This window comes from Zosterops lateralis (assembly GCF_965231275.1).
Source record: "Zosterops lateralis genome assembly, chromosome: 17".
NCBI classification, from domain to species: domain Eukaryota; kingdom Metazoa; phylum Chordata; class Aves; order Passeriformes; family Zosteropidae; genus Zosterops; species Zosterops lateralis.
The window spans coordinates 4,671,299-4,695,877 of NC_139777.1; the positions used below are offsets into that span (position 1 = coordinate 4,671,299).

Here is a 24,579-nt window from a genome sequence, read left to right on the forward strand (position 1 = left end):
TGACCTTTATGTTTCTTTTTTATTTGTACCTTATGCACGGTGCAGAGCTGGAGCCAGACCTTCTCTCTGCAAGGTTTAGTTCATCTCAAAAGAAACCAGGGATGAGTTTAGGGAATTTTAGATGGAAATGGCCACAGGAGCAGCCAGTCCCATGACCGCAGGGCGAGAGAAGTGGCCTTAGCTGGGTGCCCTGGGTATGACATGGTGCTCTGTCCCCTCTGCCACCTCTGGGAGAGATTTGGTCCCTTTAGCAGAGCACTGGGTGGTGGGAGGCTCGTGCAGGAGCAGGGCTGTGTCTGGAGCATCCTTGGAGCTCTTCCCTTCAGGGGAAAACACCCAGCCTGCAGAAAAACCCTGAGAGAAGCATCGGGAAAGAAACCTGAGGCAGGGAGAGGAAGAGGATCTGAGGAAGAGAGGGGCCTGCACTCATTGCTCCCCATGGCCCCCGTTAGACAAGCGCAGCCCACTCGCCCCATCCTGGCCACGGGGACAACCTGGGTGCCTCATTGCTGCCACTGCGGGCACAGCTGGGCTGGTTTGGGGGTCCCATCCCTTTGTCCCCAAGGCCTGAACCCCTGTGCCAGGCATGGGCACAGCAGCCCCGCACACAATGGGGCACATTGTTCGGCAAACCAAAGCAACAAGGCGGAGAGCCGCCCGCTATTTTTGGGAGCTCATATGCTGCAAGGCAAATGTCATTTTGTGTGTAACATCCATTTAGGGAGCCGCGTAATGAAGTCGTGCATCATTGAGGAGGGACCAGCCTCACTTAGCAACCCTTCCCGAGTGTGACGTCTGGTGCTCCTCTGCAGGACGGGATTGCTCCTCCGGCAGCCGCAGAACAAAACGCTGCTCGCAGCTGCCGAGAGAGGCGCTTTGGGCTGCGAGAAACCCCCACCGAGCTCCTGAGAGGGGAGGAAACCCCTTGTGCTGCGCGGGGTTTGGGTGCTGAGAGCCCCTGAGCTGCCCCTCGGAGCCCTGGGATCTTTTAGGGGTGCAAGAAGTTGAGGCAGGATGGGGGGACAGAGCGCTTTAGTTTTGGGGGATGGAAGAGAGAGCTGCCCGTCTAATTTCCCATCAGGAGCTTTCCCTGGCTGGACGTGCGGGTGCACTGGGTGCCCTGATGTTGTACTGGGAATACTGGGTGCACTGGGAGCTTTGGGTTTGCAGGGGGCTCTGGCAGGACCAGGGCAGGGAGGGAGAGGGTGGCAGGGAGGGAGAGGAGGGCAGGGAGGGAGAGGGTGGCAGGGAGGGAGAGGATGGCAGGGAGGGAGAGGAGGGCAGGGAGGGAGAGGATGGCAGGGAGGGAGAGGATGGCAGGGAGGGAGAGGAGGGCAGGGAGGGAGAGGATGGCAGGGAGGGAGAGGAGGGCAGGGAGGGAGAGGATGGCAGGGAGGGAGAGGAGGGCAGGGAGGGAGAGGATGGCTGTCTCACACGGCGGGGAATGTCTGTCCGGGTTCCCTCCAGGTTTCCGGATGATGAGCAATTAAGGGAGAGATTTACAGCAGATTAAGTCAGAAGGCAAAGTCCATTATCTGCCCAGCTGAGCTCCGAAGGCAGAGGCCGTGTGTGGAAAGGGAAGTGGGGCGCTTTAACCCTCATCCCTCTGGACTCCGCCGGCTCTCTGAAGGACACGGCTCTGCTCCCCTGGGGACAGTGGCATCAGGAAAGCAGGTCCCCTCCCACAGTAATGGGATTTTGGTGCCGGAATTTGCCCAAATTCCCTTATGGAATGCACAGCACTGGCTGTTCCCTGTAGGAGCTACACCCTCCCTTTGGAGGTGCCTCTTCCCAGCCACAGGGTGGATCTGAGCTGCAGATGCTGAGGCCACGGGGGTGCATTTTAGCAGAAAGATGCTTTTGAGGTCACTGAGGGTTTATTCACTGTGCTCTCTGACGTGTAAATCTCTCTGAGAATAGTCCCTGCTCCCCCGGGGAAGGCTGCCCTGGGGGGGGCTGCAGCCACCCGTGTGGATGTGCCCACTGACCCACCCTAGAGAGCCCCCCTCCCCTGGGCAGTGGCCTCACTGCAGCCACGCTCCCTCAGCTGTGAAATGAAGGCAATTTACTGGTGTGCTTTACAAGGGCACCGAGAGGGAAGATTAATTGTTTGGCATATGGGGCTGCAGACAGGATGGGTTATGATCCTGCAAATGCTTCTGTTTTGCTGTTTGAAGGCACTGCGGGAGCACAGCTCTGCTGGGATCGTGGGCTCCTTTCCCCCAGCCTCGCTGCAGACCAGGTGGCCATGGATTTGAGTGCTGGCACAAGGGCAGATCCAGCAGCCTGGGGACAGCACGGCCCTGGAGACCTCAGGCACGACATGCAAAGGGCAGTTCAGGCCCCAGCACCTGCGTGATGCAGCTGGAGGCACCGGCTGCCACATGGACCTTCGGTGTAGGGATTAAACTTGACACTTAGAGCCTGAAAATCTGCTTAAGGGAAAGCTGACACAAACCTCAGCTCTGCCAGGACGTGTGCTGTGGAGCAGCAGGGTCAGAACCCTCCCTGCACTCTGTCTTGATCCGAGGCTGGAGCCCCAGCGGGTGTTGCCCACAGCTGGGACAGCGGGGTGTTCCACACATCCCACAGCCCACGGGTGAAAAACCCTGGTGTGGGATGATGTCAGGGGCCTGCAGGAGATGTCCCTGCCATGCCAGCCCATCTACAGCTCCTGGCCCTTTCCTACAGCAGGGCTGTCCCCTGCTCTGCCTCGTCACTCCCTGGGGATGCAGGACTGGAGCCCCATCCCACAGCTCTGCTCCCTGCTGGCTCCTTCCCAGTGCAGATGATTTCCCAAACATCCCTGTGCCCTGCCATCAGCACCAGGTCTCTTGGTATCCACGCTGCAAGCTCTGCTCCTCCTTTGCTGGCCCTTCAGCTTGCTGGGGTGCTCCTTCCACTCATTCTATGCCGGTCCTGGAGATTTTTGCTGAAGCATCAGGAATTCTGTGAGAGAAGCAGCACCCAGCACCCCTGCCCATGCTTTTGGGCACAGCACAGCTCCTCTGGGACCTGGGTGGTACTGGTACCGAAGTGAGTTGTCACTGTCATCTCCCACCGAGCTGCAGAAGGCAGTAATGAAGGCTGCTGAGCACGCACTTCTTCCTAAATTACCTCATTTATTCAGGGAATCAGATGCCGCAGTCTTTCATGGCTTCTTGCGCGGCTCGGATCTTGTGGGATGCAAGGCTATTAATAGGACCCAATCTTTCCCCTTCTTCTTCTCCAGGCTAAAGACAGAAGAATTCAAACAAGGGCCCCTTTGATGTGACAGAAGTACAAATAAACCCCGTGCCATTTCGCTCCCGAGCAGGCAGTGCATTCCCATGTTGCTGCTGGCTCTGCCTGTGTGAGGGCTGGACCAGCAGCTCCTGGGTGCTCCAGGGCCAGGCAGCCAAGGTGGAGGAGCAGCCTGTGGTGCCCCTTTCAGCTGTCACTGCCCCTGTCTGCGGTGACATCAGGCACCATGGGCCAGTGCTGAGACCAGACGGGTGAGATTGGATCCGGGTGAATGATCAGCCAGGGCAGCAAATGCCAATTTGTGTGTAAACAGGCTCAGAGCACAAAGAGCCAGGGAAGAGAGATAACTAGAAGGCATTTCCCACACAACCAGATTTGTTTCCAAGGAGCAGAGACAGCCTCTCTGGTGCTCTGGGGGGATTTCAGCCCCGCACCCTCTGGCTGCTGACCCCCTCCCACTGTGCCTGGTCCAGCATTGCTGTGGCTGGAGTGAGCTCTGAGCCCTCCCAGCACCTCCAGCACTGACCCTGTTCTGATCCACCCCTGTGATGGGCAGCAGGACCTCCTGGGAGAGGAAGGCTCTTGTTCCCAGCACTGCACAATTTACCTCCCATAGATGCCATGACAGGACCTGAATTACCTTCTGCCATTTCAATATCTGCACAGTTGTTGGTTTTTCTTCTTCTGTCCCTCAGAATTTATAGCCAAATTAGGCAATTATTGATTTTTTTCCCCTTTATCAAGTTACATTCATGCCAGCCTGTGGAACAGCAAATGCTCAATGGGTCCCTCTTGACATCTGTTTGTCTGATCAATCTGTGCAGGGAAAATGCTCCTGCAGTGTCTGACCCACCACAGTGCTGAACAGGGACACTTGGACTCTTTGTGGGGTTTTGAGACATTTGCTGTCCCAGTTCTCATTTGGTTTATTTGCTTTAGCTTGTAACAACACACTCTATTGTTTTTAAATCAGGGAGCTCTTGAAGACAGGTCAGTTCTGAGCTGGGCATGGGCTGTCACAGGCTGGGGGGACACAGGGAAGGTGCCCTGTGACCCAGGATGGGTCTGTGAGGGTCAGTGCCCCACTGCCCCTGGTTCTCAGGCCCCTCTAACCACCATGGGCAGGGCTGGAATGAGCCCCTCCAGCAAGGACTGAGTGAGATCCATGTCCATGTCATGACTGAGCTGTAAGAACAACCACAAGTGCAGATTTATTTACATGTGAAAATGGCTCAAACTTCCCTGCCCCTCTTGCCCTTTGAGAGTTCCTGCAGAGGAGCCCAGGGTGGGTGCAGTGGGGATGTACCAGGTGATGCTGCTTAAGGAGCAGAACCAGGCCTGGGTGCTCATGCAGATCCCTGGCTCTCCCTTCTGCAGTGGGTGTTTCATCTCTCCAGCGTCACCCCCATGTCCACAAGTCACCTGGGGTGGTTTTGGTGTGGCAATGCTGGCTCTGTGACCCAGCTTTGCCCTGATGCTGCTCCTGTGCTTTTAAAGCTTGCTCTGGCCAAATGAGGGGGTGATGCTTCTTTATTTATCCATGTGCATGGAAGGGAGGGAGGGAAGGAGGGAGGGAAACTGTGCCATCAGCGATGTCCCCACGTCCCTGTGTGTGCTACCAAGGGGTCACAGTGAGGGCTCCAGGCTGCAGCTGGCGAGGCACAGCCTGGGGTGGGAGGCAGCACCAGGACATTGCTGTGTGCCATATCAGGGGAAGAAAATGTGCAGAGGAAAATGTCAGTAAGGTATTTTTATTACATGGTGAGAGGGATGGTGTGATGCAATTGTGAAAGGGAGGCCCCGGTCTTCTCGTGCCTGTGTTTTCTCATGCAAGGCTTTATAGATGTTGCATGACTTTCAACTCTGCTCTTATCTCTGCCCCCAGAGGACATAATTATTGCTAGTCTGACTATGCCAGTACAAATGTTTGATGGTGAATAATATTTTTGAGAATTGAATTGCCACTTGTTTCCTAATTAAAACTCAACCTCCTCATCATGTCAGCTATTTGCAAAAGGGAACATGATGATGATAAGCTACATTGAGGCTTTACCTGGCTGAGGTGGCTGAAGTGCCTTTGTTAAGAGTGTTCAGGAGCAAGCTGGAGGGATCCACAGGGATGCAGAGGAGCCACCCTGCTTCTCCAGGAGGCCAGAGCTGTGCAACTCCCCCGACCCTTGGATTTGGGATGCCAAATGCAAGGGCACTGCGAGGGCAGAGGCTGCCTTCTGTAAAACTGCTCCTTCCTGGAACAGACAGTGAATAAAAGCAGCAGCAGCAGCAGCCGTGGCCATTAATTACTCTATTTGTTTTCCACATTGCCTCTCACCACTTATTAGCGCAGCGCTGAGGAGATGGGATGCAACCCCGGCCTGGGTGCAGATGCTGCAGAGGAATGAATGCCTGCGGGATTGGCATGGATGTGCCCCTGGAGGGGAGAGGGGACACAGCCACCCCAGGGCCTGGCAGAGAGCAGGAGCTGACAGGCAGAGGGGATGGATGGAGTGAGGCAGTTTTTTTGGGATGCTGGGCTAAAGCCACGGGAGCAGTGAGGCTGCGGGATGGGGAGTGCTGGCATTGTCCTGCTCTTCCCAGGAATGGTTTGTATTTCTTCCTGTCCTGCTGGGCTCCAGGCACTGCAATATTGCTGCCTGATGAATCCTCATACACCCTCATGAAGCAGGAGCTGCTTCCCCTCCAGGTAACCCTGTGCTCGGAGCTCCTTGGGAACACTGGGGTAAGCGAGGGGAAATTCCCATTCAGTCAGGCACCCCAAAAGTACAGCCAGAACTGCAGCAAAACATCACCTCGCCACAAACAAGCCACAGAGAGTCAGGTTCCCATGGGGATCCATCACCAATAAATTATTCTCCACCAGGGCTGCCAAGGAAGAGCAAATAATTTGGCCACTCTCTAGAGAGCAGCAGCCCATGGAGGGAACTGAGCTAAACACTCCTTAATGCCCTTAATCCCCACCTGTGTGCGTTTCTGGCAATGTATCAGAAATATTAGTAAAAATCATATTAAAAATAATATTTAATGATCTTTCATGTGAGCATTCCCCTCGAGAGTTGTTGTTGGCATCAGCATAGAGCAGAGATCTTATTTGATATGGGATTTGGCACAGCTTGGGGGGCAACAGGATGGAAGTGGTTCTGTCCTGGGTAATGTGTTTGCAGCATTATCTTGACGGGATGGTGTCAGTGTGGGACGCACTAATAAATCCACGACAGCCTCATAGCTCTCTGTAATATCATCTGTCACGCTGTGAAGCAGAGCAGGGCAAAATTAAACATTTCAATCTCACACAGATGGTAGGAGGAACTCGCTCCTCGGAAGGAAGGAGCAGCAGAGGGGAGGTTGGTTTCCTGGCTCGGCAGTGGATGCTGAGCCTGCAGCCCAGCCAGGCCTCGAGACAAATTTAAATTGATTGAGCAGCATCCATCACCATCCACAGAAATGTCAGGAGATACTTAAATGCATTCAGAGTGTATCGTGTTCTGACCTCTGCTAACCCCGGCATCGATTAACTCTGGGCTTCCTTTACCTGGGGGAATCCCCAGAGCACTGTTAATAAACATTCACCAACACCAAAACCAACACAGGAGGCATAAAACAACACAAGAACAATGCAAACACTCGGCCTGGGACACAACATAGGCTAAGGAAAGCTGCAGGCTTGCACTTGGGGAATTGAACTTCCCTGGAAAGGAGGAGGCTCCACTGCCTGTTCTGCTCACTTTGGGAAAAAACAAAACAAAACAAAACAAAAACAGGTTTGATTCCACTCTGCTTTTAAAAAATACCCATCCCAGTGACTTTTAAATATAACAGTGAAGGATGCATGTGTTTTACACACTGTTAGAGGTGAGCATGAATAGCCTGATGTGGGCTGCATATTGGGGTGGGGACATGCCACCACCTCTGCACTGCAGTGACACTTTGGGAAATCAGCAGTGCAGAAAAAACCTTTTCTTATCACCCACCACCACCCTGGTGGCTGCTGTGACTGCCTGACCAGCACCAAAAGCAGAAAGAAGAGAACAAGTTCCTTAACTTGGCCCTCACCAGGCAGACCTCACTTCCTAGAAACTGTCACCAGGAATGTCTCTGACGTCTACACAACAACAATATCCAGCTAATAACGGTGAAAACGTGGCACAGGAATAAACAGGAGAGCCTTAGGAAATCCCAAGGGGCATCTTGGTGGTAGCTTTTGCTGTCACCACTGCTGTAAAGCCACCCAAGTGTCTGAGCAAACACAGGGCAATGGTTTCTGTTTGCTTGGGGTGTTTAGCAACACCCTCAGGTCAGTGCTGAGATCCTCCCCATGTGCTGCTTTTGCACAGTTCCCTTCCAGGAAATGAAACCCATGGAAATACTGGTGAGAGCTGGGCATAGGGGCTGCAGGAACCAAAACTGGGGAGTCCCTGGGAAGAGCCAGCACATGGTATGATGTGTCCAGTCACATCACCAGGCTGAGGATGTGGCGAGAGGAATTTTCTCTTCCATCACACTGCTGGAAAAGGAGAGTCCATGTGGAGGCTCTGGAAGAAGATTTGGAGTGGGAGCCCCAGGAGACAACCAAAGCCAGCCCAAAGGATTTCATGAGATAAAAACCTTTAAACAGGGCTGGTGAGAGACTTTACCATGGACCTCCAGGAGGGACGTGCCCCATGTCTTCTTCTGCTCCTTTCCACACCTGCTTGGACACCCTGAGCCCCAGCTTTGCTCTGGGGCCACTGGTGGAGGAGAAACCCTCCCCAGTGGATCTGTTCCGGTGGAAAGTGATGGCTTAAATTAACATTTTCAACAAAAAGCAGGTTCTCAGACGGTTCATAATGAGGCACACGGAGAAATCCTCCCAGCTGTATACTCTACCTCGCTTTAATCAGATCATTAACTTTCATAAAGATGTAGGCAGGAGGAGTGGCGGCACTTGAAAAGAGCTCAAAACACGCGGAGTTTCAAACTTCAGACTTGTCATTGACTTAGCCTTTCATTGAGCCAATTATTTATGACATATTTGACGAAATTCAGAAAAGAAAGCACTTGAAATCTGCATATCTCCGGCTGCAGAGGAGATACTACTACTTGAAGGAGGAACACGAGCAGGGAGCTCTGCTCAGAGCCCGGGGACACCTGGGTGCCTTGTTCTGCATCATTATTTGCCAGCAAGTGCTTCAACTTGGAGCAACGATGGGGCGTCACACCAGATGCATTTATTTGTATCCTGTTTTCCTTATGCACGCGCTTTAATAAATGATGAGGAAATTAATTCTGAATTTATGCGTCCAACCGGGTGCTGGAGGCTTGCAGGCAGCTCAGTGCTCCGGGGCTGGATTTAGCTCCGGTGTTCCCCTTTTAGGGAATCATGGAATTCCTACAAGTAATTCGGGTTGAAAGAAGCTTAAACCCCCATCCCACCCCTTGCAGTGGGCAGGGACACTTTTCCACTATCCCATGTTGCTCCAAGCCTCGTCCAACACGACCTTGGACACTTGTAGTCACGGGGCACCCACGGCTTCTCTGGGCACCCTGTGCCAGCTCCTGCTGTCCGAAGGGCCAGTGAGCCCCCCGCCCGCGGGGGCAGCCCCGCTCCGGCCGGCGCGGATCCAGGTCCGTGTTTTGGGCGGCGCCGCGGGGCAGCGCAGCCCGGCCCGCCCGCCCATGGCCGCCGCGCGCGCTGCGAGCGCCGGGCCCGGGGCCGCGGGGGCCGCGCAGGCTGCGAGCGGCGGGGGCGGACCGGCCGCCGCCATGGGCCCGGCGGGGGCGGGCGGCCGCTGAGGGGGGCGCGCTGGGGGCTCCCTCTTTTCCTTTCCCTGCCTGTTTCCCTCCCTCCCCTCCGTGCCGTCCAGCTGTCTGTCCGTCCGTCCCGCCCGCTCGGGGCGCAGGGCGGGAGGCGGGAGCGGCCCCCCGCTCTCCGCACAGGCGCACCGGGAGCAGCCGCTCGGCCGCACCGGCGGAGCCGCCGCCGCCCGCCCGCCGCCAACCCCCGCCCCGGGGGCGGCTGCCCCGGCGGAGCCTCCATCTGCAGCCCGGCGGCGGAGCGGGAACATGGCGGACCTGGAGGCGGTGCTGGCCGATGTCAGCTACCTGATGGCGATGGAGAAGAGCAAGAGCACCCCGGCGGCCAGGGCCAGCAAGAAGATCACCCTGCCCGAGCCCAGGTACCGCCCGCCCCGGCGCGGCCCCGGCCCGGCCCCCGGCGCCCTCAGCGGGCCGGACATAACGGTCCGGCCGTGCCTCATGAGGCTCCGCTCCCCGCGGCCTCCGCCGGCACCGGGGGCCGGCCTTGGCCAGCTCGGGGCCGGGCTGGCTCTGTGTGCCGCATGTGTCGGATGCGTGTGTTTATTTGGCACAACTTGCGCGGGGTCCCTCGGCGGGGGAAGGGGGGACGAGCCCTGCGGTAGCTCAGGGGGGTTTGTGGATCCCCAGCCCGGCGCTCCGTCCGGAGGGTGAGGAATTCCCTCCAGAGCAGCCGGTGGCACCGAACCGAGCCGCCCTGGCCGTGCCGCTCTGCAGAGCGATTTTTTTGGGTGATGCTTCACGGGGTTTGACAGGGGATGCGGGAGGAGGACGGGGCCGGAGCTGGCCCTTAGCAGGCGGCTCACGGAGCAGAGGTGCTGCTGCAGGTCTGGGCTCCATCGCCCCGACCTTCCCCGGAGCACACGGGGTGCCCTGGCACAGCCGAGGTTGTTTCCTCGGGGTTTGGTGCTTAAAAGCAGCTTTTCTTCTGCAAAACCACCTTTTTTTTCCCCGTGGTTATGTGTTATAAAATCCCCTGAGCATTGCTTATTTATTGCTGAAATTAAAACTAAGCTTTTATTTTATTTTTTTTTCATGACTCTATGTGTGTGTGTATATATATATGTATAAAATGAAGATGCAGCCAGCAAACAAAATACTGCAACAGGAAAAATCTAAACCAAAATTTTTACTGCAGAATGTGTAGGCAGTTTGGAAGCCTGCTGGTGGCCTAGCCTAGCTGTCTGCTGAGCCAGGGATCGCTGGAGCTCTCTTCCCACTTCTTCACTCGTTTCTCTGCCTTTCTGCTGGAATGCTGGCAGGCTGCAGGGCTGGGGAAGGTGAAGGTGCCCAGCCCGTGTTTATCCCCATTGCAGAGGCAGTGAGACCTCAGGTGATGAAGTTTGGCTTGTTGTGTTTAAGGTCTGCTTGAGGATGGTGTTACTGGACGGATAAAGGTGCTTGCTTTTCTCCTGATATGTGTTTACACTTTAAAAACAGTACAATATCCATGAAATGTTACCCTGTTATCCCGAGGTGCAGCTTGCAGGGCAGTGCTGGTGCCTTCATGTGTCTCGGTGCTCTGGTGATGTCAGTGCTGTCCTCGGTGATGTGCAGTGATGCTGCTCCCTGTTCCCAGCAGGGATGTGACCCCTGTGGGCAGGTGAAAGGTGGAACGTGGAGGGTTTCAGGGGCAGGAGGAGTCCTGCTAACACCATAAGAAATACCAGCACAGTTGGTGCTTGTGGAGAGGCTCAAAGAGCCTCGAGCCCAGCGCGGTGGAAGCCTCGTAGCGAGCACAGCACGAGGCCTGAGGAACCTGCTGTGCTTTGATCTCCTGCCCCAGGATTTACCTGGTGCCAATGTTTGGTGGTTTCCCTGAGCTGGGAGAGATGCTTTACCTGTGTTTGGGAACGGCAGCCAGGTGCCAGAGGAAGTTTTGCAGAGGAGGAGGGAAGGTGAAAGGATCGGCGGCCAAAGCGCCTCGCTCGCTCCTCGGGCTGCCTGTGGAAGAACCTGTTGGCATGAGATATTAAAGGAGAAGCATGGCTGGACACATTCCCTGGTGAGAAGCCTTCAGGGAGGAGAGATTTGGGGCTGTACGTGGTGCTGTGGCACGGGGACGTGCCAGGCCCTCGGCACAGGAGCGGAAGGAAGCACGGACATAACCGAGAAACAGGGACTTACCTCAGCCCGGGACCACAAACGGCTCCAGGGTGCCCGAAATGACTGAACCTCTCAGCTTCTAACTGAAAGCAGGGATTTCCTCATACAGTAGGAAATTGTGACCGTTATTCTGGTGTCAGATATCTTTGTGCTGGCTTCTGGCTGGTTTTTCTGATCCCTCTCATTAGAGCAGACGTGGTGTGCCGGGTATACTGAAATATTCTGTGTCGCTGGCAAAGTGATTCATTTGAAATGACACAAATCGGCTGGTTAAAGGCAGGTTGATATAGTAACAGTAAAAAAAATACAACACACAGAGTCCTCTCTTGTTTGAAATCAAACAATTTTTCCAGATACTCATTATTTCTGTGCTTGTGAGCAGCTCCTTGGAGGAGCACGAGCTCGGCTCTATAATGTTGGGTGTGTTGCCATCCCCAACATCAGTCCTGGCTGTCACTGGGACAGAGAGCAGGAATGTCACTGGAATATCACATCCATGCAGAATAAATATCCCTGCATTATTGCAGCATTCTGCTCACAGGTTCACCTCTGGTAGGCAACCCCAGCCCAGGCACTGCTCCTGTTCGCTGGTGTTATCTCCTCTTGAAATATTACAAAGCTTTTACCCCTTGTTTCTTTGCTGCAGCCCAGTACACCTGTCGGCACCCTTTTATCTTGCCCAGATAAGGCTCGGGCTAAATGAAGCAAATGAGTTTACTGTAATGCAAATTTGAGGGGGCTTCCTGTTTACAAGGAAATAGCTGTAGTGCCGGCAGAATGAATTCCAAGGCTGCAGGCCAAGGCTTAGCAGCAAATAAACTATGAGGGTGAAGAGTTTATTGGCCGTAGGGCTGATTATTGCTGAGTTTTTGTGAATTATCCTCCGACTGGTTTTGTCCTGAAATCGTTAAATATCACAGTTTGGGGAGGAAGGACAGAGAACACTAATGAGCCGGGGAGTGCCTAAGGAAGAGGATTAGTGTGTTTTTGGGGTTTTTTTTAAGCACCAAAACAAAACAACCCTTCTTCCATCCTCTGTCATCTGCTTTTCCTTCCCTTCTGCATTTCCTCCTTTCGTTCCTGAGAGCCTTGCCAAGAGCTGGGAGAGCTGTGGTATCTTTCTGTTGTACATTGTTTCCTAAAAGCCTGTTTTTCAGGGAGATTCGCATGGGTGGGCAGAAAGGCTGTCAGAGGCAGAATATCCTGCTGAAATCAGGCCTGGAACGGGAAGGAAGTCAGCCCTGTGGAAATATGAGCAAATGTGAAACCTAAATCTTATTCTGCAGCATTGCTCCCAAATATCTTAAGTTTTGGTGGGAAAGGAGTAAATTAACTGCACTCTGAATTTTTTGGCTATTCGAGGTTTTTTTACTTTTCCATGTAAATTTTACATTTCCCTTATTTTGGTCAGAGGCAGTGGAAGAGCACTATAGAACAGCTGTTTTTATTTGCCAGCCGCTTGGTCTGGTTTGAGTAAAGGATTTGCGTAATGTGAAGCTGAGAAAAATGGTCCAAGAAATCAGGTAACAAATGAGAGAGGGCTCGGGGCTCGCAGAAGCCTCTTGTGTGCGCCACTGGAAAGTTGACATTAAACCTTTCTTACTATAAACATCACGTAAGCTTTGGGTGCTTTTGGTATACAAATACCACGGGCATGGTAACAAAACACAGCATCCATCTGTCCAGGCTTCTCTCCCTGAGGCTGTAGATATTTTTTCATCTCATCTCATCTATTTTTCTAACCTGCTTTCACTAATTACCTCTGTTTCGAGTTAATTCTGATTTTTCTCCCAAGCTTTTTCTTTGGTCTGCTGTGTTCCTCTGAATCTTGTTCTGCTGGGGGAAAAGGGAGTGTTGCAGTTAATTTTTCTTAAAGATCATGCTTTTAACATGGCATTTTTCCTCAGTTATCATCCCATCTTCATTTGTAGATGAATTTTGCCCCCTGGTACCCAGCTGCTTCTTGTAGGGTGGTTGATGTGCCCTTTGCTTTCTTACCCAATATTCAAACTGGCTTGTTAAAACTCTCATTGAGAATTGTTGAAAACACAGAGGTTAATTTGCCTTCCCAACTCTATCCTGAGCTGTTTGTGATTTCTTTTCCTCCTCTGTTGGTGCTGAATGTTGTTGAAACCCAAGCGGCATCTCCTGCTCAGGGTTAAAGCATCATTGCTCTGTTCTATCTTGCTTTTGATTTTGTAATTCTGTGCTCTTGGCCTTACTTTGCTCTTTCTGTGGATTTCAGTTCTTTCTTTGAGCTGGCCTTCAGGGAGTTCTTGCACCTTGTGAAACTTTTGTAAATCTCTGAGTTGCAGGCTCACATTGCCATCCCTGCTGTCAGTCTGGGTGACTTTGGTGATGTTTTCTCTGGCGTTGTTTAACGCCTCCGTGTTGTGTTTATTCATTTACCGTGCTGTCTCTGGGAAAATTTTCCTGACAATTGCTTGTGTAATTTTCATTTTTGTTGCTATTCCGCCCGTGTCAGCCCTCTGTGTCTCTCTAGGTGCTTCTTTGTTGCTGCAAGAAAACTGTTCAGTTTTGGGCACCTTCCTGGACAGCCCCTTCCAATCAAACCCTTTCCATGAAGAGATTCTTCCTGATGTCCAAAACCTGAAGCTTAAATGAGTAAAACAAAGCTTGTTTTGCTGTCTAGCACTGCTAGTGTGAAAAGGCACATGTGAAGGTTCATTGGGAGCTGCTTGAGGAAGGGGAAACACTTGATTTTTTCTGAGCTAACAGCACAAGAAAGGCTGAACACTTGTGTTTTTTGGTGGATTATCTCAGGGTGAGACGGACTAGTGGAATTTTGTTTGGAAGTTCAGCCTCCCTGCCTTGCTGTCAGCAGAAGTGTGTGGTTGGGATTGGCAGTAAGAAATGGCTCTCTCCAAATAATTGAGTGTGCCTACAGAATGCTGGGGCTGCAAACAACATGTACTTGCTTTTTATCTCAAGTCAGCTTTGTACTATGGCACTTTCTTGGGAAGGATGCATGCCAGGGGATGGATTATGGCCTGTCAGTGTGGGAGGCTGTATGGGAGGGCTCCTGCTTGCTGTGGGTGCTGCTCTTGGCTCTGTTTGGGTTCTCTCTCTCTCTTTGGAATTCAGTTTTTACTGTACCTGCAGCATCCCATACCCTGCTAACAGACAGGCCTCTGCAGGAGAGCACAGGAGGATGAAAGTCCTTTACAGAGCTTTAAGAGACAAGGAATGAGAGTCTGGATGAAGGACAGCTTGTTATTATCTGTATTGTACAGATCAGGAGCCAGTTAGAAAACACCTGATGTACCTTTGTTCACATGAAGCACCTTGGACAGGTGCAGGAGCTGGAGCTGAATTTTCTGAGCCTCAGTGGAGGCTCTCAACTGTCTCAGCTCCTGAGCATCTGGTGCTTGGAGCATCTCTGGGCACAGGAAGGAGAGATCTGGCCTTCAGAGGGATGCTCCAATTACTTCTCCCCGGGGATGCTGTAGGATTGCAGCGTATGTTTTGCAGCATAGACCTTCCCTCGGGCATCATTACCTTAAATAAGAAAAAAGGTAAATCACGGTGATCTGGGGGGAGATCAGTGTGCAGCCTTCTGTTCCTATGCTGAAAACAGAGGGGTGATTCTGGATGTGTTTTTGGGGAAATGTGATGTTGTGTTACAGGTGTGAAGCACTCCTTTGATCTGGTGCAGGTGGGCTGCAGGTGCTGTGGTGTTTTTTCAGTAAAATTAATGAACTTTATAGCTCTTATTTCTTTTATAGCTGATGGCTTTTCAGTGCCCAGACATTCCTGTGTGGTTTCAGCCAGCACTGGAACTATAACATCAGGACACAAGTGTGTGCAGCCCTTGGTTTCTGTTCTGGTGAAATCATGTGGAATGGCCTGGTTTAATCTTCTTATCAATAATAGCTTCATTTTGTTGGTAATTAATAAAATTAGTAAAAAGCCTATCAGGAGCCGTCAGGTCCAGGTGCATAAACCAAATAACAGAATTTAATTGAACTAAATTGGTGCAAAAGCAGCAGTTACTAGCTTAGAAAATACAGCTGTATTCCACAGGAGCTTCACCCCACACTTACCCAAAACAAATCATTCCAATACTGACTAAACACCTATATAAATACACCTTGCAGAAATAAATTAACAATTTTTGAAAGCGTTTGAGGGATCATAGAGCCCCTCAGCCCCCTTCCAGCGTGCCAGGAGTTTGTCCTGTCAGCATGTATTGTGTCCTATTGAGGAGAGAGCTGGGGAAAGGCCAGATTTCTTGGGATCTGTGCAGATCAAAGTCATCATTGGGGCTCGAGCCTGGGATGTGTGACAGCAGACGGGCACCAGCTGCACTCCCAGCTCCTGCAGCCTCGCTGGGATCTGGGATGGGAGCTGGGAATTGCTGGGGGCTCGAGGGAGTTCTACCTCTGCTCAAGGTGCACACGAGGAAAGAGCTCCCGGCAGCTTCCGCATCCTCCCGGGAAATTAAAAAGCTCCAGGGAGCCCAATGAAACACTCAGTGCTTCAGACCTTGGAGAAAGACACCCCTGTCCCGAGGGGCTGAGCACAGAATGAGCCTCCATGTGACAGCTCTGTAGCTGCTGCTGTTTGTTGTGTTTCTGCCTCACTTTCAGCAGGGAAAACCAGCTCTGTGAAGCTGTGATTGAGGTGGAGGAGTGGTGGGTCCAGAGGATGGTGGTGAGCAGGGTGAGATCCAGCTTGACACCCAGTGGAAGCAGCCTCAGGTTGCATCAAGGGAGGTTTAGGTGGATATTAAGGAAAATTCCTTCATGGAAGGGGCTGTCCAGGCTGCCCAGGGCAGTGGTGGAGTCTCCATCCCTGCAGGGGTTTAATAGCCGTGTGTATGTGGCACTGGGGAACATGGGTCAATGGTGGCCTTGGCATTGCTGCAGGAATAGTTGGTCTTTATAGTCTCTAAGAGCTTTTCCAACCTAAACAATCCCATAAATCAATTAAAAGAAGACAAATAATAGAATTCTTTGTGGATGTTTTACTTTTGATGTCTCAGGTAGGGATGGCTGGGACAGCCATGGGAGTGGGGCACAGCTTTGAGACTGACATTCCTTTTTGAGCCTTCTCATCATTTGCTGTAGTTTTCCAGTCTCCAGTCTGGCTTCTCCATTTCTTCTCTACCTTCTTCTGTTCATTTTGCTGTTTGAAGCAAATCTGTGTTGTGCATCAGTCCCCGATTTATTTTTTTATTAGGGGTTTTGATGTTTGTTTTTCTTACCCGAGATTTTCCTAATTGTTCAAAAATACAAGAACATTCCTGTAGCTTTAACTTGTTGTTAAAAAGAGCTTTGAAAGATCTGATTCTTAGGCCAAATATTTCATCCCAGTTTTCACTTTTGATCAATCTTGCATTGCTAAACCTTTTAAATGCACTTGTACAAAGAGGAAAAAAAAACAACCCACTTTCGGCTGTGGTGGCTCTGGGCCATTCTGCCAGCGCTTTGAATTGTGCTTGTTGACCCTGTCATGCTTTCAATTGAGAGGCCTTTGGGGCAGGATCTTTGGTCCAATTTTAGCAACTTTATGATGGATTTGGAGAGTGGAAATAAACATTTAAAATCTCTGTAAAATTGCATCCTGAGCCTATAAATGAATAAATAAATCAGAGGCGTTTGTCAGTGTTGGCTGTAGTTCTTGGTCTCTCAGTCAAGGTTTATACTTGCTACTTGCAAAGAAAGTTCTAAACATTTGAGATTGAGAAAGATTAGAAAAAAATTGGCACGTCTTCAGTAATTTTGTGTTTGTTTAAAAAAAAAAAGTAATTTATGATTGGCGAATGCCTTAATTGCAGTCAGAGCAAGAAGATGTGATTTTGCTCTGATTTCCCTTTCTTGTAATTTCTCAGCAGCAGCAGCAATCTGGTGGAAGGGCAAGTCCTTGACACTGCAATTTGGTGTAATTATTCCTGAAAAATTCATGTACTTAGAAGCTTTTATATTAGTTTCAGATTTCAGTGCTGATAATGCCTCAAGGATTCTTGGGGCTGGTGTTTTGTGAAGTTGGAGCTCCACATCTCCTGCTTCTGGCTCCCTCCTCGTAAACTTTCTCCATTAAAATGATTTGCATAAGTGAGGCTGCTGATGCAGGGAGGGGAGAGGAGGGGGGTGTGGGCAGGTGTTGCTGAGCTCTAATCCCTTCCATCCCACAGGGCTCTGGGGTGAAATATGTTGCTAATCACTCACGACAGTTCTAAGAGCATTATTTCACACGGCTTGGTGTGAACTTCAGGGGGTGTGAAGGCACAGAATGGGGCAGAAATAGGTGAAGTTGGGCCAGGAAATGGCAGAGTCCCTCGGAGATGGGGTGTGCCCGAGGTGTGATGTGTTTTATGGAGAGAAATCAAAGTTTGGGGTCACTCATTGCTTTGTGAGCTGATGAGGCCAAGCATGTTCGCTAATTAATAACTGACTCACAGAAGGATTTGCATTGGGAAAGACCTTCACGACTGAGTGTGACTCTGTGTGTTTACAAGGAAGAGATAAATATATCTATCAGTTGAGCTGGTGTAATGATCTTTTCTGTCTTTCTGTGCTGGGAATTTGCCCCACGGACTGCTGGAACGACAGAGGGACCACGTGTGAAGCAGCTTTTACAGCACTGAGAGCAGAGTCATTTGGAGAAGTCTTGACTTCTGCTGAACTTTGAGCTGAGTGCAATCTGAGAGGAAGCAGGATGAAATGGGTTCAGTGGTTTGTGAGTGTTCAGTGTTTATTGCCCCTGACACAGGAATAAATGAGGGTGGCTGTGATGTAGAGATGGGATTTCGGGAGTGCAGAGGGTGGACAGGCACTGCTAAACCTTGGCAGTCAAAGCACTGGCCGTGGAGTTGATGAATATCTGGCGTTTTCTTGAAATAATTATTAATTTAGATGTGCCAGGAGCCATCAGGAACTTAGTTGGATACAGGAGCCACATGTGGCAGAGGGATGGTGCCTGCTCTAATGACAAAGAGGAGGGAAAAAATAAATCCAGCTTTATTTTACAGACTGGGGGTCTGAGCAAATAAAGTTTATGACCTGCTCTTGACAATACAGGAAATGTTGGTAGAGTTAAATCCTGAATTAAGCTCTTCTCAGCCTCTTTGAAGCTGCTTTTTCATTCCTATTTTGTTTTTCTGTTCTCCTGTTTTTGTTTCAGCCTATTGGAGAATATATTAATGACTGGAACTGCTCATTTTTAATGCAGGTGTGATTTTTTTAATGCTGGCCATTGTTTTTCCAAGCTGTGGTGTGCATGTGTGCACCTGTACACAGATAACATCCCACAAATCTGAATGCTTATTGATTTACAAGAAATATCATCTGCTCTGATGATAAATAATTCAAAGCTCCTTTAAGATCCAGTAGTAGGAAGGGCAGTAGTAAGGAGCTTCTTGACCTAATTCCAATAGTAGGAGTGTTGTATATATGGATACACCCCATTGCCTCATTCTGTGCCCTTTCCTTTTCTGTGGTGTGAGTTGCTTCAGAAGAACTTCAGGGACAAAATCTGTGTGAAACGAATAGAAGAACTTTTATAGAATTGTGGAATAGTTTTGGTGGAAAGGACTTTAAAGCCCATCCAGTTACACCGGGACACTTTCCACTATCCCAGGTTGCTCCAAGCCCTCTCCAGCTTGACCTTGGATACTTCCAGGGATGGGGCAGCCACAGCTTCTCTGGGCAGCCTATGCTGGGGCCTCTCCACTCTCATAGGGAAGAAATATTTCCTAATATCTAATTTAAACCTCCTCTTTGCCAGTTTGAAATCATTCCCCCTTGTCCTGTTACTACATGCTCTTGGAAAAAGTCCCTCTCCATCTTTCTTGGAAGCATCAGAACGAGTGCTGTTTGTTTTCCTGTCCTCTGTAAATCCCGGTTTGGGCACATTCCCACATCCATTGGGGTTGTGCTCTGGCTGCCCTATGGATGGTTCCTCAGTTCCAGTGGCCATCCTTGGGCACACACACACTCAGACACCCAGCAGAAGTTTCATTTCTCCTGCTTGGCATGCTCCTCCTTGGAGTCCTGTCACTGCTCAGTTCCGGGGGAACAGCAGGAGTGGCTGTTGTTGTCCAGTGCTGCAGCCAAGGACAAGTCCTGGCTTTGGCTGAGCTCCTCTCCAAGGCTCCTTCTGGTTTGCTGCTCCTGCTGGAACTCGTCTGAGAGGGAGGATCGTGGATGCTCTTGCCTTACGTGCCTTTTCTGTGTTAGGAAGAACATAATGTGTTTTGTTCTTAGCTTTTCAGACGTGTTTTCAAGTAGACATTTTCTGCCTGTGCCGACCTTGGCACTGCGGCTGCTGCCTGTGCCCTGCCAGGCTGCTCATAGACAGCGAGAGCTGTTTAATTCCAGAATGGAGTTTAACCTTGAAGGCTGCCTTTCAGCAGGTTTCTTTGATCAAAGCTGGAGTAGCTAGAGCTCCAAGATGCAGCTTGAAGCTCTTTTCAACAGACTGTTCAGCTCATGCTTGAAATAAATCCCTTTTCTGGGCAGAAGGAGGAGCTGACCAGGTTAGAGCGACCTGTGCTGCTCGCAGAGTTGATGAGGATGCAGATAAGTCATCTTCTGCCTGCATGGGGCAGGCAATGCGCTCCAACCTGCTCTGCAGGCCTGGGGTGTTTGTTCAGCTCCTTCTTTGAGGGCAGCTTCACCCAGGGGATCTCAGAAGGGCAAGAGCACCCAGCTGCCCACTCTGGGCATCTCCCTGGGGCCGGTGGCAAAGGGCTTCCCTGTGCTCCCAGTTAAACCAGCAGTTACAGAATCCCAGAATCACTGAGGTTGGAAAAGCTCTCCAGGGCCATCGAGTCCAACCTGTGCCTGATCCCATCTTGTCACCCAGCCCAGAGCTCTGAGTGCCATGTCCAGATGTTCCTTGGACACTTCCAGGGGTGCAGACTCCACCATCTCCCTGGGCAGCCCTTTCCAATGCTTGACCACCCTTTCAGTGAAGATAAAGATGCCCAGAAAGAGGTACCATGGGTCCAAGCTTCGTTTCTCACCAAATTTTAGGCCTGGCTTTGACTTCCCCTAACCATACTTCAGTTGACTCGTGGTATGTGGATAGTAAATGGAGTGTTCCTGAATTTTTTTTTGGTTTGCTGTTTTCTTCCTCTTTGAAACGAAAGAAAAAATACATGAACAAAAGGTTTTGCTGCAGTCCAGTTGGATGTGCTTTTGTTTCTGAAGTCTCCTTGGATTTTGTTTTTAGCCAACTTTTGTTTCTGCTCCTTGTGAGTGCTGCTATTAAGGTGGATCATGCTGTGAACTGAGATGAACTCGTGCAGAAACGGCCACTTCTTGCATTAGTGCGTGGTTTGTGCTGATGGCATCTCTGGCCAGGGAAAGCTTTTCAGAAATGGCTGTATTTCTGTGAAATGCAGCTTTTAATCCCAGATTGTTTACGTGTAGGGCAACTAATGAGTCAGTAAACTAAAGCAGAGAGGGAACCTTTCTTCCTGTTTGTGGAACGTGCTAAGCCCCATTTTAAAATTTGCCGTCCTTCCGAAGGACACGTGGACTCTGCTTCAATTCTTTGAACTCCAGAGGATTTCTACCTGTAACTTCCATGTGAGAATTACGAGGTGATTATTCTGGATAGTCATAATCCACTCCATGTAATTTATTCCTATTTATTCGTGTGGATAAGTAGCAATGATTTCAAAGGAGCGCGAGCGTCGAGGAGCTGGAATGTAGCGCGGGCTCCCGTAGCCTGTGATCATTTTACACATTTGTTCAGTTTCTGTGGCTGCAAAAGACATTTTGTTCCTTTGACGTTATCCATCAGACCAGAAGTACGGGATGTCGGCAGAGGAGGAGGTGCTGGAGAGGTTTGCTCCTTACACAATCACTGTTTTCCTGGGCGCTTCAGCCACACGTTAAATTTTCATTATCTTCTCCCATTGTCTAGACGGAAGATCTGTCGATGTAATTTCTTGCAGCTCACTCTTTGGAGCAGAGGAAAGCTTTCTTGATGTCATTATTATGAAAAAAGGGCTTATTCTGTTACTGCTGGTCTGGTGGTCAGTGGGAACGGGACGGTGCCGGGGGGCGACGGCAGCGCTGAGGGGCTCGGGGAGGAGGGGAGAGAGCTGTGGGCTCTGGGAACTCGTGCCAGGATTGTTCATCTCCAGTGGAGCCTCTGTAAACACACAGGGAAGAGGGGAAGGTCTGGTTGGCAAAAGATCTGGGTTGGATTTTAGGAAGAAATTGTTCCCTGTGAGGATGGGGAGGTGCTGGCACAGAGAGGCTGTGGCTGCCCTGTCCCTGGAAGTGTCCAAGACCAGGTTGGATGGGGCTTGGAGAAACCTGGGATAGTGGAAGGTGTCCCAGCCCTTGGCATGGGATAGAACAAGGTATTCTTTAAGATCACTTCCAATCCAAACCATTCTGTGATTCCACAATCTCTTATTTACTGCTCCCTCTTCATTTAAAATCAGTATTTTGTTTAGATTGTTAAAATACACAGAGGGCAGACCCAGTTCTTAATGAACAAATAAACAGCAAGTTCGTCACTGAATAATTTATAATCTCAAACCTGATTAACAGTGTTCAGCCCTCCCAGTTCTTGTCTGACTTGATGTGGTGCTTGGCCTCCAGAGCTCTCGCTTTGGATCACAGTGTTCAGAGATCCGTGTTCCATGTGGGACTTGGAGATACACAGAAAACTATTAATAGGATATTTTCCTACATGGGAGTTTAGGGCCTTCCAGCAAAGTCCTTGGCTTTATTGCAGGCTTTTTTCTGGTCAAGTCATTCAGACATCGTGCCTCAGGTCCTCCTCTGAGGAGTGTGGATACTTTCCTCCCTCCATGGAGGAGATGTTTGTCAGTATTTGGGAGGCTTCTCAGAATTTTAATGATGGGTTAGATGTTGGAATTCTGGAAACTTAGATTTTTAAGATCCTGTGAGCACATGAGAGGGGATGTCCCTGAGGTCAGCAAGGCTTAGCTGCTCAGTTTTGCTGCTGCAGAAATATGAGTGATATTTAATGGCCTTGTTTAGGGCATGAGTACTTTGTTCAAGGTTATTTTTATGATAATAAAGAGTGTAATTATAATAATAAGTAGTATAATTATAGTAATAAATAGCATGTATGGAAATTATCGATTTTAAAATTGGAAACAAGAGAAAGTCTGGTGGAATTTTGACTCGATGCTGTGACAATAGAGTTGCTTTACCAAGGCTCAGCACTGCTGGCCTCCATTGATTTTAAGATTTATGTACTTGTATTGTTGCCCATATGAAATTTTTATGGGCATTATATTACAATGAATATTGAGGTTACTTGACAAATAAAGGAAATCTTTGTTAATGTGGTTTAAGTGAGTGATTGTGCCATTATAAATTAGGCAAAGTAGATGTTAAGTGCAATGCAGCCAAGCAGGGCCTAATGGAGCTGCTGTTGGCTCCTTGTGTGGCTGATCCTGGGCAGCTCAGGGTGGTTTGTGCAGTGATTTTATTGTGGAAGCTAAACCTGAGACAGGAATAAAGTGGTGACCAGAGTGTCCCCAGGGATCAGCTCCCCTGAGACCAGGCAGGGCTCCACCTGACTTTTTCTTCAAAGGTTTTAAAAAAGAATTTCAAGTAACTCCCTCTTTCTTTTTTTCCCCTGTTTTTTCTTTCAGTATCCGCAGTGTTATGCAGAAATACCTCGAGGAAAGGGGTGAATTAACCTTCGACAAGATCTTTCATCAGAAAATTGGTAAGTCGTGTCTCAATAAAAGGCTGCTCTTGTAGATATTTTCAAGATCAGTTTGGTTTTTACATTTCTCTTTGGTGCCTGCTGAGAGGTGAGTGCTGTAGATTGTCTGAAGAGCGCTGGAGGGTGGACAGGACCTAGTGAAACGAAGGTCTTCAAGAAGATGAAATGTTGTGAAAGGGAAGAAGATGAGGCAAGGCAATCTGTCAACTTCAGGGTCTGGAAAACTACAGGGAAAATAATTAAATTATTTGGAAACATCGAGGACAAAATTATATTACTTGGTATGGGCTTGTCAACGATGTAATGTGTCACATCAGTTAAACATTTTTTTCTTCTTTGCAGAGGTAATGAGCCTGTTGATAAGGGAGCAGGAGAAAAGATGCCAGATGTGTTGTCTTGACCCTCTGACATGGTGTTCTTGCTCACAACGTGGGGGGACATAGCCTGGGTGAAGCTGCTGGGAAAATGGACTTGTGGAGCAGTTAAATCAGTATTCCATGGAAAGGTGGACCCAGGGAATGGGAACATCCCCTGGATCAGTGTTCAGTTAGTGCTGCAGTGAGGAGCCTCCGTGTTCTGCTGTGACGCACCGAGGACAAGGACAAAAACTCCATCAAGCAGAGGAGGGGGAAAATGCAGAGCTCCCAGGGAAATCCAGCAGTGTCCTTGCTCTCCACCTGTGCCAGAGCAATCAGGCACAGCCTGGGGACCCTCGGGGCAGGGACTTGGCTGTGACAGCCAGCCCTGGGCTGTGTTGGCTCAGCTGGATCACACGACTAAATATAAAATCAGTGTTGTAGCTAGTGAGGCATGTGAAATAATCCTCTTCTGGCAGAATGTTGTGTCCATCCTGGCAGTGGATTAAAAAAATATACATGGACCTGCTGGGAAGAGTCCAGGAATGAGTGCAGACCTTGCTGAGCTGCCTGTTAAATCTGACCTACAGGGAAGTATTGAAATAGGGTGTGATGTGGGCAGTGGAAGGGAGAAGTGAGGTTGAACATGATTCAAAACCAGAAAAGCTGTTGCAGAAATGATGAGATTAGTCCATTTTTCCAGAGCTTTAATGTGTCAATGAAAAAAAAATAAAAACAACTTGATATGAATAAAAATTAAAATTTTAGTGGTAGTGTGGATAATAAAGGAGGGAGTGGATTTCATGAGGGATCTTTGTCCAACAGATTTGAGGAGTGAGTTGGCTGGGATAGCCCAGCTGCTCCTGTCTTGGAAAATGGGGAATGGACTGGGAAGTCTGGAGGAGATCAGTGGTTTTATTCTTGTCTGAAATGAAACTGTAGTGAATAAAGTACCTGGTTTCCCAGGAGAAGTGCTGCAATGGGGGCATCTCTGGGCTGGTTGAGTTTTCACTGGCTTCCCTTCTGACTGGAGCAGAAATAGCCCAAAACCTTCCTGCTTGCCTGGCAGTGTGCAGCTCACTGGAGTGGGAGTTTTAGGTATTAAAATAATTGGTGTTCCTGTGTCTCAGAGTGTCATTAGTGGATCTCAGAGCCATTGGAAGTCTTGGGGAGCTTTTCAGTTCAGCAATTGGAGTGTGGCCTGTACTTGTGCTTAAAACTGTGACTTTTTATTGTGGCCCAAACTTTTGCCATGTAAATGTACAGATACCTTGTTTTCTTGTACTGACACCTCAGTGTGTGCTTCATCTCCAGTGCCTGTGCTGAATCATTAATATTTTGCTGTAGCCTGGCAGTTGCAAAATAAGCGGAATTT

The 24,579-nt window shown here is 49.8% G+C and overlaps 1 protein-coding gene across 2 annotated transcripts in view; it reads left to right on the plus strand.

Moving 5' to 3' along the window:
- Window positions 1-9,300: 9,300 nt before the first annotated feature.
- The window catches only part of GRK3 (G protein-coupled receptor kinase 3), a gene marked incomplete at its 5' end in the record, with an annotated part of 60,307 nt that continues 45,028 nt past the window's right edge, over window positions 9,301-24,579 (plus strand). For both annotated transcript variants that reach the window (XR_014591278.1, XM_083873657.1), the window contains 2 exons: window positions 9,301-9,413; window positions 22,772-22,848. Coding sequence is in view for 1 of the 2 variants with exons in the window: in XM_083873657.1 (XP_083729783.1) it covers window positions 9,301-9,413; window positions 22,772-22,848 (190 nt within the window). The remainder of the gene's footprint in view (window positions 9,414-22,771; window positions 22,849-24,579) is intronic.